Source organism: Molothrus ater, chromosome Z (assembly GCF_012460135.2).
Source record: "Molothrus ater isolate BHLD 08-10-18 breed brown headed cowbird chromosome Z, BPBGC_Mater_1.1, whole genome shotgun sequence".
NCBI classification, from domain to species: Eukaryota; Metazoa; Chordata; class Aves; order Passeriformes; family Icteridae; genus Molothrus; species Molothrus ater.
The window spans coordinates 48,768,294-48,783,223 of NC_050511.2; the positions used below are offsets into that span (position 1 = coordinate 48,768,294).

Sequence of the window (14,930 nt, forward strand, 5' to 3'; positions counted from 1 at the left end):
CAAATGGACCTGCTACAGCAAGCAAACAAGGGGGAAAGATAATCTCTGCAAAGTCTTTGGCTGCCATGATTTTAGGCTTATAATAGTGTCCATTGTTTATTTTTATTTCCTTATTTACTTGCATCTTTTATTATTTATTTTCCAATCTCCTCATATACCCCCCTTATACCCACAGCCTGGTGGCTTACTGGTGCTGTAGCAAAATTCTGTTACTCCAGGAGCTGTAGGGAAAAAGGAGACATGCTTTTTGGGGACAGGCAGAGCGGCAGTTCCTTTGGTGAGCCAACTGCCTTGGATATCCTGACCTCAGTGATCTAATACAGTAAGGATTTTATGAAAAGGAGAAACTCAGGCAAATTACCCATACCTGTGCAGCTGAGAAGAAACTTAGGAAGAGGTTATGCCATCAGTCTCCAATACTTGGTCACAAAAGGTTGTCAATTACAGTGGACAGGTCTAAAAATTATGGGAAAAGTTAAGTTTATGTGTTTTAATGTTCTGTGTGATTAATACACATTAACTGACTGTTGTACAACCTTTGCAACTCTTGGACTAAATGTAACCTCCTTAAAAAAATTTTTTAAGACATCACTTCCTTAAGATATTTCTAAGAAATGTTCTGTTCATTTCCTGAACAAAGAATAACAACAACAAACTGACAACTCTACAGTATAACGTTTAATCTTCTTTAAAAACATGCTGTTTGCTCTTGAGCTGGCTAAGCTTTACCAGCTAGGATACTTTTTGGGTTTTTTTTCCTGGCATCACACATATGAAAACTATGACAATGTGATTCAAGTAAAGACTACAATAAAGCTGCAAGTTTTTCAGCTTGGCTTAATTTCCTAATCTGGGCAATGCTTGAATCATATCCATCTATCATGCAGACATGCTCCTTGGGCTAAAACAAGTGTCTTAGATAACTGGAAAGGCAACAAAAGGTTTTGCTACTACATAAAACCAGATCATACCAGCAAGCTGCAAATGGCTGGTTGTCCGTTCCAGGGAGAGTCATACCATACAAGGCCGCATCCATCCTGCAGCAGAGCAGAATCTCTTGTGTTTGCTGAGGACCACACCTCTCCTTTGTTCTGCAAGAGGATTCTCTCACAGTGAAAACCCACGTAGGAAAACTCTGCATCAGTCTGAGCAGAGGCAGACTGTTTCACTTGCCTAATGGAAAATTAAATACTACAGCCTCACTCAGTAATACATTCCAGGAGGTTGCTTATTTCCAGATGGACTTACCTGTCATACAGTTTGTGTCTATAGCCCCGCTCTGCATTTGCATGTTTATGCACAAATGGTTAAGGGCATCTAACATTAACATGCCTACTCACACTACAGCCATGTGAATAATATTTTTTTTCCATTTTTTTGAAAGCCAAGAGAAGGCCTGCTGGCAAAGGAACAAGTCTTTCTAGAATCTCAGTACCTCATGTCCCAGTGACCTCTTTGCTAACGCTGGCAACAGTGCTGTGCATCAGCAGGTCAGACCCAGACATGCTGGGTGGCCTGTACTAGCTGGGTTAGAGCCAGGTGGATGCTCAAGTGGCACAAGAATACAACAGCAAGAAATGCTATGTTTGGAGAGGAAGAAGGGTAGACAGGACAAAAGAGGAATCCCAGAGCATTTTTGACAGCAATCATTCTTGCACTTGTGTCTCTTACAAACTCAATTTTATCAACCCAGGCAGATGCCTGGGAGGATGCACAAACAGAACAGGCTTTGCTGCTCTGGGAGGCTTTCCTTCTTGTAGCTGATCCATTGAGTGACACAGGGGCTCCAGGTACCTGCCAAACAGCAAAATCCTACTCACTGCTGCATCCAAAGCTCTAGATCTGCCTAAAAACCTCACCCTTTTTGTAACAAGGTAACTTTTTGCAATGCAGAGAACAAATCTGAAATGCAGCCAGTTACTCTAGCATCCCAATGGGAGAGTTTGGGGGTAACATCTGACTCACAGATGTGGTGTGCAAAAAATGTTCATTGCACTCTTTTAGTAGGCATGGGCTGGTTATATGTAGATTTGAAGAACCAACCTTTTGTGTTCATGTTTTTCCATGGCACAAATACTGAATGGATAGAGGGAGAAAATAATTTCATATTAATAAGTAGCTTCAGCTCTAAAATGTTAATGCCTCATGGTCTTCAACCCGCAAAATGCAAAGACTTTTGGCAAAACTTCAATTTGGCAAAGATTTCAATAAAAGTGACTTTGATTTCAGTGGAATTACACTAGGGATCATTAGTGGCTGTTTTCTAGGGCACAGAAGACCATCATTACCCGGAATAGTCCATATCCAGAAGTGTTTCACAAGAGCAGGCACATTTACTGGAGGAGGCTGTCTTGGGTCAACTTTTGACCTTTGTTTCTTCTCAGGATTATCATCTTCCTTGAACTCAGGAGACAGAGGAGTACTCCACTTCAGCAAGCTTTGCTTTTAAGGAGAGATAGTACTAATTGCCCCTAAATATATGCAAGTTCAAAAAACACACAAAGTTTATTTAAGGGACTACCTCAAAAGGTAGCAGCACAGCAAGGACTGGGCTTTTTCTCTTGTCATAAAAAGTCATGATAAGTCTGGCAGATGCATCTGGGCCTTAGTTTAAGACACTGTCACACTATATGTAGGACTGCAAATTATTATTCTTATGAAAAAAGTTTATGGAAGTTGTTTCAAAATTGACAAGACTGATGGTTAGAACTAATCAACTCACAAAACAGGGAGTGAAGAGGTGGCATGGAGTAAGCATAATGATTTATGAAAAGGATGCTAAAAGGTTTACTTGCTGTAATAAAATGTCCTCTGATACTTAAACTTTTGATGCAACGTTAAAGCAAAATGCAGCACTAACAGTAAAGGTTCTCTTTGCTTATACAGTATTAATTCTACTGTGTGCATTTGAGAAGCTATGCATTATTTCCATGCTAGCACTAAATGTAAGCAGCTTAAAGCCCTCAGGCTTCACTGTCCTGAAGCATGCAAGTGGAATAAATGTAAGCATGTAATAAATGTTAGCATGTAAGATTGCAATGCACCACTTTTATCTACCATCACTGTGTCTGCTGCATTCAGACATTTGGCACTTTCTTTCTGTCCTGTCCAACAGTTGTTCACTTATTTATGTCCTCCCTACAGTCTGTTCACATAACTGGGACCTGTTTTTTTCAGTTTTTGCATGATGCAGATGTCAGTTGGTTTTCCTATGCTTGAACAAACTAAACAAAGTGAAGCTGCAAGTTATTTCTACAATCCCAATTCTCAGTTCTGTGCAGAGAAACAAAATCACCTGAGAGCACTGGCAGCTTAGAGGATCTCAAGCCCAGTGCCCTTTCCACTTTAGTAACAGAAAGCCTTTTTAATGATGTGATCTAATTTCTGCTGAAGGACTTAGCCCTGAAGAAATTGTTCTCTTGCAGTAAATGAAGGATTACTTATACCAGACGGTACATAGCATAGCTGCTGCTCTGTCAGTGAATGGTTTCTTTCTGAAAGTACAGCATATTCACTGTATTCACAGTAGTCACAATATTCACATATTCCAGTATGGCAATGACCAGTACAAATACCTGTATTTTTACAGTAGTGTATGTTGCCACACTCAGAGCTCTCTATCATTTGGACAATATCTAATCATACAGCACAACTGTAGTGCATAAAGAAGCTTTCAAATGAAGAGAGGAGTTAAATCTCATAGCAGACAATGAAGGAGAAACAATGCTGAAATACTGTCTTGTGGCTGTTTTAATCACAGCTGTTAAGCAAATGCACAATATTGTTGAACAGGAGTGGCTCATACAGGAACGTATTTCTGGGTTCCATCCTCATGCAAACCTTATTTTAGCACACTTGGGAAGCACCTCCTATTCTTCCTGGGGTAAGATTTTGCAAGATTTTTTTAAGAAGCATAATCCAAATTTCATAGCTATAGAGGACAGATGGTAGCAAACTCTCTTTTGTTTCCAGTCTGCATCTGGCTCTGGTTTGCATCTGTCTGGGTTGCTTTGATGTGGGCTGTCTAATATCCAGGAGCTGTGCCTGAGTATTCAGCACAGCTCTACCAACGCCTCACTGCCCACCCTTGGTTTCATCATATGTACCAAGGCCTTCCCTACGTGTTTGTGATGAAAATGCCTCCTTGGGAAATGTTTGCTCAAAGCAGGTGAGAGAAGCTTCCATCCCTGCCCACTGCTTCTCTCCTACAGCAGTTATGTGGCCGGGAAGAAAATGCTTCCTGTACAGCAGATGTGTGACCAGCATCCCCTGGTGTATGCCTGCCTGTTAGCCTATTGTATCCGCAGTGAGTGCATAAATACACACAGCCTCAGCAGCTTGGCAAATAGACTCTATGCAGTTTAAGAAATACATTTATAAATGTTTCCATTTCTCGGTTCTCTTGTCTGAATTCCTCAGCATAGTATTTAACAAATATCTTAATTCTCATCTTAAAAAGGAGAGCTAGAAACATCAAAGCTTTCAGTTTTCCTGTTTCAGATAAAATATGCTGACATTTCACCCGAGGGAGGATTTTTAGTAGATCATAGCATTCTTGTCTCTAAATATGTCTTTTAAAATGCCCATTGATGCTTTCCAGTTTCAAATTCATACTATCAATAGGTTTAAAAAAAAGGCTTTGAGGGGAAAGAAACCATGTTATTTTGTAGCTTAAGTGTTTCATATAAACAAAGACCAAAACAAAGGCTGTACAAAATATCTTACTTTTAGTGTACAGCAGTTGTACTGAAGGGACTTGCTTCTCTGTGTGAGCATCAGCATGGAGACTCTGTAAAAGCACGTTGAGAAAAGCCTCAATGCCTCCTGGAGGAGAGGAGTTACTGTTAACTTAATGTCTTCAGTGCCAGTGCTGTCCAAGCAGCACTTCGTCAAAGCCTTTATTTATTTATTTATTTTTGCTGGAGCCATATCTGAACCAGGTTTAAAGCAGAGAATGCTGTCTTCATCTTTAGAATTTGGTCTTTAGAAACTTAGGAGTTTTTTCCCAACTGAGTGTCAGTCAAGATTTCTGATTCAAGATCACAGCTGAGTAAGATGCATGCAACGTAGTTCCTTGTGCAGCTGGTCCATGTTTGAAAGATAAGGCAGCAATTTGCTAGAGAGCAGTCAGCCCTCACTAGGCTTTGCACTGGATCTAGCCCAGCAGGTACCTACTGAGCTGTGCTATTGAGACTTCAAAGGCCAAAGTGCACACTGTTAAAAGTTTAGCCTCTCAAGACCTGTAAATCCATCTTTGTGTTGCTTTGTTTCTTTGTACATGTGATGACTTGAGAGTCCTCTGCTGAGGGGACATTTCTATAGCATGGTGAGTTTCAACAAGGTGACGAAAACTCTGACTGGTAATCAGCTCAGCTGAACACAAAAATTTCACTACCAGCACATGAAATGTGGCAGAAAGTACTAATAGATGGTAGTGCCACAACAAGGAGTAGCAAACTGCAGAAACTGTGGCTAGAGATAGCCAGTCATCCTGTTTTGGCAACTAACAACTTGGAAGCCATGAGCAAAGCTGAATTCATCAAGGTAAAGTATGTCACTAGCATCAGCAGGTCTTAGCTATTGAACATGGCTGCATGGGACAAGAGCGTGAGACCTTTTCTGTTATGCAGAAATCCTAATTCACATAGAAATCACTTTAAATCCACCTAGACATCCTGTCATGTACAGCATAGTTAAAAACAGTGAAAGCTTGAGTAATTTATAAAGTATAATTTGTGTGTACATTTGTTATTGCTTTATGTCTGCTGCCTTACTAAAATCTAATTGCCTGACATCAAATAGGTCATGGAGAGACAAAAATAGTTTGTGCATAGATACTATGTCTATATATATATACACACACTCAAAAGCTAGCAAGAAAACCTAGTTTGTCATGTCAAAAATGTTTCTATTTTAGGCAAGGTTTGCTTGCTGTTGGTGGTAAATGTTTTCGCTTTATACGTAGTTTGCACAAATCAGGTTCTATTCCAGCAACAAGCATGGCATTCAAAAGACATATACAGCATGTTTTGGCTGCCTCTGAAATCCAGCTTCCTTGAACTGATGATTTCCTGATTAACTCTTCTTTGCAGAAGAGGAGCTGGTTCCTTGAACTAACATTGCCAATCACTTTGCAAATTCAAAACCAAGCCTCCCCTTTACTAATCAATTAAAGGGAAAGTTTGGATAGCCTCCTAAATTACCATTTTTTCATCCAGCTCAATTTCCTTCTTGCCAAGGGGCAAAGTCCTGTTTAGCTTTGTGCTCCTGGCGTTCCGCATCCTATCTGCTGCATTCCTCTGTCATATTTAGACCAGACAAGGAACATAGGCTTGTAAGCTGTGTAAAGCATGGCTTTTAACCAGACCACCTCCCCTGGTGAACTACCCTGGATAAGCTGCAACTGCATTAAACGAGGTGAGGTTGTAGCCGTATTTTCAGTGCAGAAATCTCAACAAAACTCCCAGGAATAATTCTGTTGGGTGAAGGATATTGATGCTTTTTGCAACAGTGTTGCTGTGTCCTGGCAACCCTTCCACAGTTTCTGAAAGACTTTTGTCCATTTGTTCTAATTTTTGTATGCTGAAGAGATGATTTGCATGCTCATGTTTATGTATACATGTGTCTGTCTGTCTGCCTGTAAATATATGGAAACACATATATATATGTTGTATAAATAGAAAACATCTTTGATTGATTTAATAGGAGAGCAATTTTATACTCCATGAAAAACATTACATTTAGAGCACATTGATCTTTTGTTTTTAAAGCTTTAAAAACTTTATGACTTTAGTCCTTCTAGCACATTATTTATACTTTATTAGTCACAAGAAATCCATACTTCAGTTCAAAAACTTCAGTTCTTCCAGGACTTGCTGATTTGCTAATTTTAAACTCTTGGTTTTATTAGGAACTAAAAAGAACTTCATGTTAAGGCACTGATAGTAAATAAACTGTATACTGTGAAACTGACACTCCTCAATGTGAAAGACCTGACATCTAAATAAACAGCTGATTGTTTGGCTGTTATCAACTGTCTGAAGCAGTAAGCAGAAATTCAGTGGGGACAAGCTAACATTCATTAACAAAGACAGCTTCTTCTCAATCTTCAGATAGTTTTTGTTCAGTCTATACCTAAGATACGGGATTTTTTTACATTGCAGTCAAAAGCTCTTCGGGAAAAATGGCTGCTACAGGGAATTCCTGCTGGCTCTGCAGAAGAGGAAGAAGCCAGAAGGAAGCAGTCAGAAGAGGATGAGCTGAAGGTGAAAAAGCTGGAAGAAAACATACACAGGTAGGGACAGCTTCCTTTAGCTTTGCCTAAGAACAGTCACTCCCATGAAGGCTGGAGATTTTCCTTGCCCAGGTCCCCATCTCTGGCAGCAGCTGATGGCAGCTGTCCAGGCAAGACTGTAAAAGGCAGTCACACATACAGCCAAATACACCCAACATTTGTCTCCTGGACGTCCATGTTGTTCAAGATGAGTCAGTGTGTTATCTTTTGTTTAATGGACTTTTATGGATTTCTTTCGTGAGGTAGCTAAACAGAGGGCCAAGTTCCCCCTTCAGGTGCATGTGTATGACTTGATCAACACCCAATAGATTCTCCATTTCTTTACACCTCCTACAGCCAAAATGAGTTCAAAGAGGGAGAGCATCCTTTTGCACTCACTTCACTGGTGCAAATGACTTCTTGAAATGCACCAGCAGATGCCACCAGCAGATCAAATACTTACTGCTTTCAAAAGCAAGGTTTGTGTGTTAGAGTGATTTCCTTTTATCAGTTTCCCATTGTAGTCTGAGTTGACATTTGTCCTCTTTTTTGTTTTTTTTTTCCTTGTTTCGTTACTAAGGGCTCTAAAGGAATAAAAGGCTCATAAGGAAAGTGATTTTAATCCTCATAGGGCAAATTCCAGAGCTGCTTCTGCCATTTAGGTCATGTCAATTTAGAGTTTTTTCAGCTGGCAAAAGCTGGTGAAATTTGGCAACACAAATTTTACAAATACATCAGCTGAGGCTACTACAGAGAAAGGGGAATAGGACCAGCAGTCCAAAGGTTGAGGTATTAACTTCATATCTGGTGAACTCAATTTGCCTTATGGCAGGTTTCTTGTGAAATTTCTTGGAGAAGTCATGAGAATGTTTCTCTGGGGATATAGACAAGCAGACCTACCCTAAGCCTGGATAAAGCTAAATAACTGCTATGTGGAAGATATTGATCAGCATGAATGTAAGAATTACCTCGTGCTACTGGTCCTTGCCCTGTGATTCATGTTAATTGAAACTGGTCTGAGAATGTGTATTGCTCTTTTACGTTTGTGGTAGCAGAAGGCAAGAAAACTTTTTAGATTTCATATGATACCTGATATTTTACTTCATAAATTAATACTGTAAATGGAAAGAATACATGGACTGTGCTTCAGAAATATGTACTGTAATACATATTTCATCTAGTGCTGAAAGATGCTAAGAGCCCTGACCCCATCCAGAAAAACATGTCAGAGTGGCTAATTTCAGCTGAGTTCTACCACTGAAGGCAGTGAAACCTCTTTGTTTAACTAGTTCAAAGTGTAGGATGAAGGACAGTGTAAAACCTTGGCTCCTATGGCTTGCTTTTTTGTTTCCTTAACTGCACCCATGAAATCAAAAATTTGAATATTTGAAAGTAACAGAACTTTCTTCTTCTATGACCACTTATCTATCAAATGACAGGTTTCTCCTGAGTTGAGGTGACATTTGTGTGACAGCCTCACTAACAAACTTAACTTCCCTGTTGTCTTTCTAAGGGAATTCCAAAGCCAGTAAAAAAGTATTTTAATTTAAATGAGAAAATATTACATCTGAACTGTAGAGATTAGACAGCAGAGGTTGAGGTCATTAATCGAATTACTCTTATATCCATGACAACATGGCCTATCCAGAGCCCATCAAAATAGGCTAAGAAGGTAAATGGCTGTAGAAGGACATCAAGCACATTATGCTGAGGAATGAAGTAGAATGGATTCATCCTGAAAGTATTTTTCTTGCTGTCTGTGCACTACATTTTCCCTCCACATTCCCAGGAGAGAATCAAGGGGGTGGATTACAGGGAGATTGTTCATCTGTTCATGTTTGCAGGGAATCAGTGGCCCTTTGGAGGTCCACTCTGCACTATCACACCTGTAAAAAAGTCCAAACCCTGCCAACAAAGGTGACAGAGAACAGACTAAGATGGTTCATGAGGAGGATAGAAAATTACTTCAAGACCAGCCCTAAGGCTGATTCCACAGGACCATAAAGCCACTGTGCCATGCAGCTTGCATATTCATTAGTGTCACACTGCATCATATGGGCAAGGACAGAGCAGCTGCAGAATCAATATGTCTGAGAAAAAGTATTGGGACACACATACTGGAAAAAAAATACAAAAATACATAATATATTATTAAAAATATATCCTTTCCATTTCCTTTCGGATCAGGATGAAGCTAGATTGTGAGGAACAATCTCCAGCACCTGCTGGCAGCCAGTATCCCTGACCCTGCTTTAAGAATGGGAATTCATCCCTTTTCTCTGGCAGCAGAGCATCCTGTCATCATGACAGAAAGCACCATTTCTTCTACACACACTGAAGCAGTCAAAAGGGTTCCTTTCTCATACCCCTGCTTTTATTACATGAACTGCTCTGTTACAAGAGAAGTATCTGTCGTTATTTGCAGGCCAGCTGTACCAGTAGGTCTGAGAATCTCAGTGAACTGTGGTCCTTAGAAGAGAAAACTGAGAGTGTTTGAGGCCAGTCTAGCATTCCTAAATGAGAATGTAGCCTTATGAAGGTGGGCTCGTGTAGCTGGTGGGCTCATGAGGACGTGTGCTGTCCAGAAAAGACCAATGCCTTTTGGAGAAACAGTAAGGCTAGCACTGGGTTTGTGGATGGTCTTTAAGGCCTTTCACATCACACAAATTCTTTGGTTGGGTATTGCTCACTCTAGATCAGTTTTAAGTGACTTTTTCACTAAAATAATATGTTTTGCAAGATGTAAACATGCTTCTAATGCTTATTCTTAAGATAGTGTTACCAGTTCTCTTTTGTGTGGGAAGTGTTTAATTTCAACTGAGGCAGTAAAAATGCATAAGAGTACAGACTGCTTCTTATTTATTAGACTTCTGTGCTATTTTATCATGATACAGGAAATCATATACTTCAGCTTGTAGCTTGCAAGGATATGTGCATGACTCAGCTTAGACATGAGTAAGTGTAATGATTTAATGAGCTTCCTCATCTGCAAAGGCATTTTGAAGAAGAATGTCTACATTACTCAGCATTTTTGTGCACTTCATGTTAAGCAGTGGAAAAAATACCAGCATCAAAAAAAGAGGAATAAAACAGAACAAATAATGAAATGCAAATAATTTAATGCTATTATAATGCTGCTAGTTAACATCAAGAGGGCATAGAAGTACACAATGTATATATAAGTTAAAAAAAACAAGCAGTGCAAGATTAGGACAAGATGCTGGCATATGAATAGTGTAACTGTGGATTACACGCAGAACAGTGATTTGACAGCTGGGATCAGTTTAATATGTTTAGAACCCTTGTAACCAAGAATGCAAAGTGAAAATCAAGGAGTCAAAAGAGCTGAGTGATTTTGGTCCTGGATTTCCAGCACTCCTCACTGCCTGACTTCAATCTTCAGAAAAGCACAAGATGCCTCATGTAAAAATCCTTTGTCTCTTGCATTTCTTTTTAAAAAGTGGTTGATCCAATTGACCTAATGGACCTAATGGAACTTAAGAAGACGGAACCCTTTATTCAACATTCATGGAGTCTTTAGTGGGCTGGATGTCTGTCAGTAGTGAAATAATGTTGCTAAATGTTTGAAACCTGGCAGGAAGACTAGTGGCAGCATTGTGTCAATGTCAGAGTGAAGCCAGACATGGATATCTCTTCACACAAACTTTAAAGTTATTTAGTTTTTTTCATATAAAGATCCTGGGTCAGTGGTAGAGGGAGGCAGATATTTCTGAGTTATCTTTCCCATTGTTACAAAGTACAGAAGTGATCCCCTTTTTTGCAGCTACCTTAGATTTGAGTAAATTGTAGTAAAGGAGTCAAAAATGAATTAAAAGCATTTCCCCTCCCTTAAACTTATTCTCCAAATCACAGACCTGAAACATATTATTTGGGATAGCATTGATAGAGATTTCCAGTAACTTCCACAGACATACCTGTGATAGTGTGTTGTAGGTGAAACAAATGCTGCAATGTGTTGCATGCCTCCCATTGTTTGGGGTTTTTTACCACATGACAGACTGTTTTGCAGCAGTGAATGGAAAGTTGGGATTTGACATCTGAATATTACACAGGTAATGTCCACAAAACAGAGCAGCCCACTCCAAGCCTGCTATTCCTTCACAGCATTTCAAATGCCCCCAAAATTCTTTTTTTATATCAGATTAAATTATAGCTCATAGCTGGTGGCCTGTGTTTACTGCAAAAGAAGAAGGGTTTTTGTTTCTCTGAAGCTTTTGGGTAGCATGGAAACAAGAAATACTCTATATCTCCCTGCTTGATGATGAGCACTTGCATGAAGTACCAGGACTGGACTTAGTGTCGTTCCTGGACTAAAGAAAACCATGAGATAAATGTTCAGCAAAGTGGCATATCCCTCCAGTAATCAACAGTGCATTTGTTCACCTTGGATGAGGAGGTGCCCAACAACTCCAAAGAGTTATTCTTTTAGCCATTTTGGACATGTGGACCAGGCAGACAGTTTAAACCAGTGGATTCCGGATCCCCAAAATGTACACGCAAGAGCCACTTGTGGCACTTTGGTGCTGTGACAGCTCTTGCAGGTGAAGCAGTGCAGGAAGAAGCCAAGGAGTAAGCGGATCCCTTGCTCTTTGCTCAGGACTGCCCAGCTGTCAGCACATCCAAGGTCCTTATGCTTGCAAAAGCCCTTTGGGGTTGTGAAATGCTTCACCTTTCTGCATGCTGGTGATAAGCCTTTGCTGTATCACCTCTAGGAGAAAACTTTTCCATGGTGGTCCAGCACAGAGGGACAGCTCCAGTGTTAACAGTGGGAAGGTCTGTGCTTTGGCCCATAGGGCATGAGCTCTGTCCTGGGGCAAGCACACCCTTGATGGTTGTTGCTATCTTGCTGATGCAAAAAATCCCTCCCTCCCAGCAACTCCCATCTCAGAGTGCTGAACTGAAAAATGCCTAATGAAATGAAGTGCAGGAGAAGCACAGCTTCCAAGAAAAACACTTAACCTGCGAGACCAAAATAGATGCTGTCTGTAAGCTTGCTTGACACAAAATAGATGCTGACTGTAAGCTGAGTAAAAGCTTACCACCTCTCCCAAGCAAAAGGTGCCTTGGCTATGCACTCTCTTGTTCTACTGTCTTTGGTCTCTGTCTGCTTACAAGTATTAGGCATAAGTCCAAATCTAAGTGGAAGCAGATGCAAAATATGGTAGAAATTCTTCAAACATGGCAGAAACATTGTCTTCCCCCATTACTGCAATTGAATCTTACAGGTAAATGCTTAGATTTGAGTTCTGTTAGATAAGCTGCCCTAGGCCATGAGAATAAAACCCTCCCCAAGCTGATTTGATATGCAGAAAATAAAATCTTAATATATCTTATTAATAGACTATGAGTGCCTAACAGATCTGTGATGCCAGATGAGGTCTGTGCTAAAATCTCTTCTCACTGAAGAGTCCAGCATGTACAGATTCATGGTTCAGCTGAGGTTGTTGCAGCTGCTGCACCTTTAGCATTTTCTCTCCTTCAGGCATCCATTGTTTCATTTCTTTCTAATGCCTGTGTTTGTTTCCTGCATCTTCTTTCCATGATAAAAACCTAGTATGTTTCAGACTGGGAACTCTGAAACATACTTAGTCTATCTTGCACTGTCACTTATAGTCTTTCCATAACAGAAAGAGAGAGAACTTAAGACAGATACAACTGCACTCCTTCAAGAGAAGGATCATCTGATGTCAAAACCAGCTGCCCAGACCTCCCCTGTAGCAGACAGTGTAAGCTGGGACCAGAGATGCCATAAACCTCTCCCTAGCCAGGTCTCAGCCATTTCCCTTCAGTCTTAACCTCCAGAGAGATGTGAGCAGTTCCTGAAATTATGCTAGTGCAGAGAACAGTGTGTCTTATTTTGCAACTTCACATTGATGGCAGATGGAGAAAATTATCAGGAGCATTGTTATTCAGCATTTTCGGCTTTTATGTAGACAGCCAGATATCAGCAAGCCTTCAGTCCACCTCCATATGCTTCCCATCTAAGCAGTTCTGTTGGGTGAGCTCTGTAAGAGTGAACTTGCAAGAATATCTCCTCATGGCCATGTAGTGTCTTCAATTTCTGCTCACCTTGTGAGGGACTATCAAGCTTTCTGCACAGGAGTAGCTGTTCATCCCCAAGCCTTCTGTCTAGCTCTCCACTAAGACTGATCAACACCAGCTCTGATGTGCTGCAGATCCGCAGATTCCAATTTCAGCGATCCCTCAGAACGGTGATTTCCAAAAGAGCACAACATTCACCTCCCATTGTGCTCTTGATGGGGTTTATTTATTATATATTATGCATTTCTTAGAAAAACAGAGACCAAAACAAAACCAGACAAAAAGCCTAACAAACCAGGAAATTGCAGGTTTTCAAAGGAACCTATTCTGCAGTGTGATTAGAGAATTTCTCAGAACTCGCATGATGATGTAAGAAAAGCAATGAGCTAGGGTTGCTGGGTGGCAATGGATTTGAAGTTTTTTCATATGGTATAATATATTCAGACGCAACACTTAAAAAAAAGAAACAACAAGCCGACACTAAAAATAATAACACAGCTTACTACTTCAGCTCTGAAACTCAACTCAAAATAGTAGAATGCCATGCCAGTGCCTTAACAGTTGCTTAAATGCTGGTGTTCTGAGTTTAATAGTAGCAATCTCTGGCTCTTCCGCAACTCCTAGGCATTGCTACCTCATAATAACTTAATTATTCCTATGCATCTTACAGAATAGAGAAGAGGATAGACTCTTCAGTTGGAGTACAGACTCCCTCCATACCAGCTGTGTCTGCTCTCCTTAAATATGTGTACCATATATGGATCTTGATAAAGACACCCATTTGCCTAATTTGAGAGCCAGATATAAAAGAAATCCCAAAACTCTGCCTGTACATAGCAAAGTATTTTCCTCCTCTAGTCTTTCTGACACTTCACTCATGTCAGTGTGCTATAGATTTAGAGACATACTCCCTGAGAACAGAAGCAGGCTGTCAAGGTGTCCTGGCTTCAGCTAGGGTGGAGTTAATTTCTTCTCATGGTGTTTCATCTCCAGCTGGGCTTAAAACCACCACACAAGGATGCATCTTTTAGGCAAGATAACAATTGTAAAGTGCCATCAGTTTCTACACGAGTTAATACCAGCTCACATGCTTCACCCTCTTGTGAAAGGGGCAATACCTCTAGGTCAGGTTCAGCAAGAAAAATGCAATTTCAATAACTGCAGCCTTTCAATAAAATGGACATTTTGTGCAAGGCTGGGTTTCTGCTGCCATACTAGATGAGACGTAGTGAAATATTATCAGATGAAAAACTCCTGAGCCTCCTTGGCTTTAACACTTCAAAGTTAAAAAGTGCACATCTCTTAATGTGATGGGGTTAGCCAGGTGGGGAAATCTCTTCCTTACACATGCATTATCTTATGTATTGAATCACCACTGGTGCAAAGCCATCTAGGATCCTCACACCTCTTTTAAGCCTAGTAAAACTGACAGGGGTTTCCTGAAGCAGTGAACTGTGTTATAACATGAAGTGTGGGAAACTGTTGAACTTCATTACGTCCGAATTAAATATTATTCAGGATCCAAATGGGACAGTTACATGGTGTAAAACAAAACTGACCAGAGTCCATTCTTTTCCTTGTTATGCTTACTTTT

General features: G+C 40.3%; 1 protein-coding gene across 5 annotated transcripts in view; it reads left to right on the forward strand.

The window, feature by feature from the left end:
- PALM2AKAP2 (PALM2 and AKAP2 fusion) overlaps positions 1-14,930 on the forward strand; it is a 264,464-nt gene that overhangs the window by 57,575 nt on the left and 191,959 nt on the right. For all 5 annotated transcript variants that reach the window (XM_036403823.2, XM_036403824.2, XM_054517804.1 and 2 more), the window contains exon 3: positions 7,164-7,294. In XM_036403823.2, the coding sequence (XP_036259716.1) occupies positions 7,164-7,294 (131 nt within the window). The remainder of the gene's footprint in view (positions 1-7,163; positions 7,295-14,930) is intronic.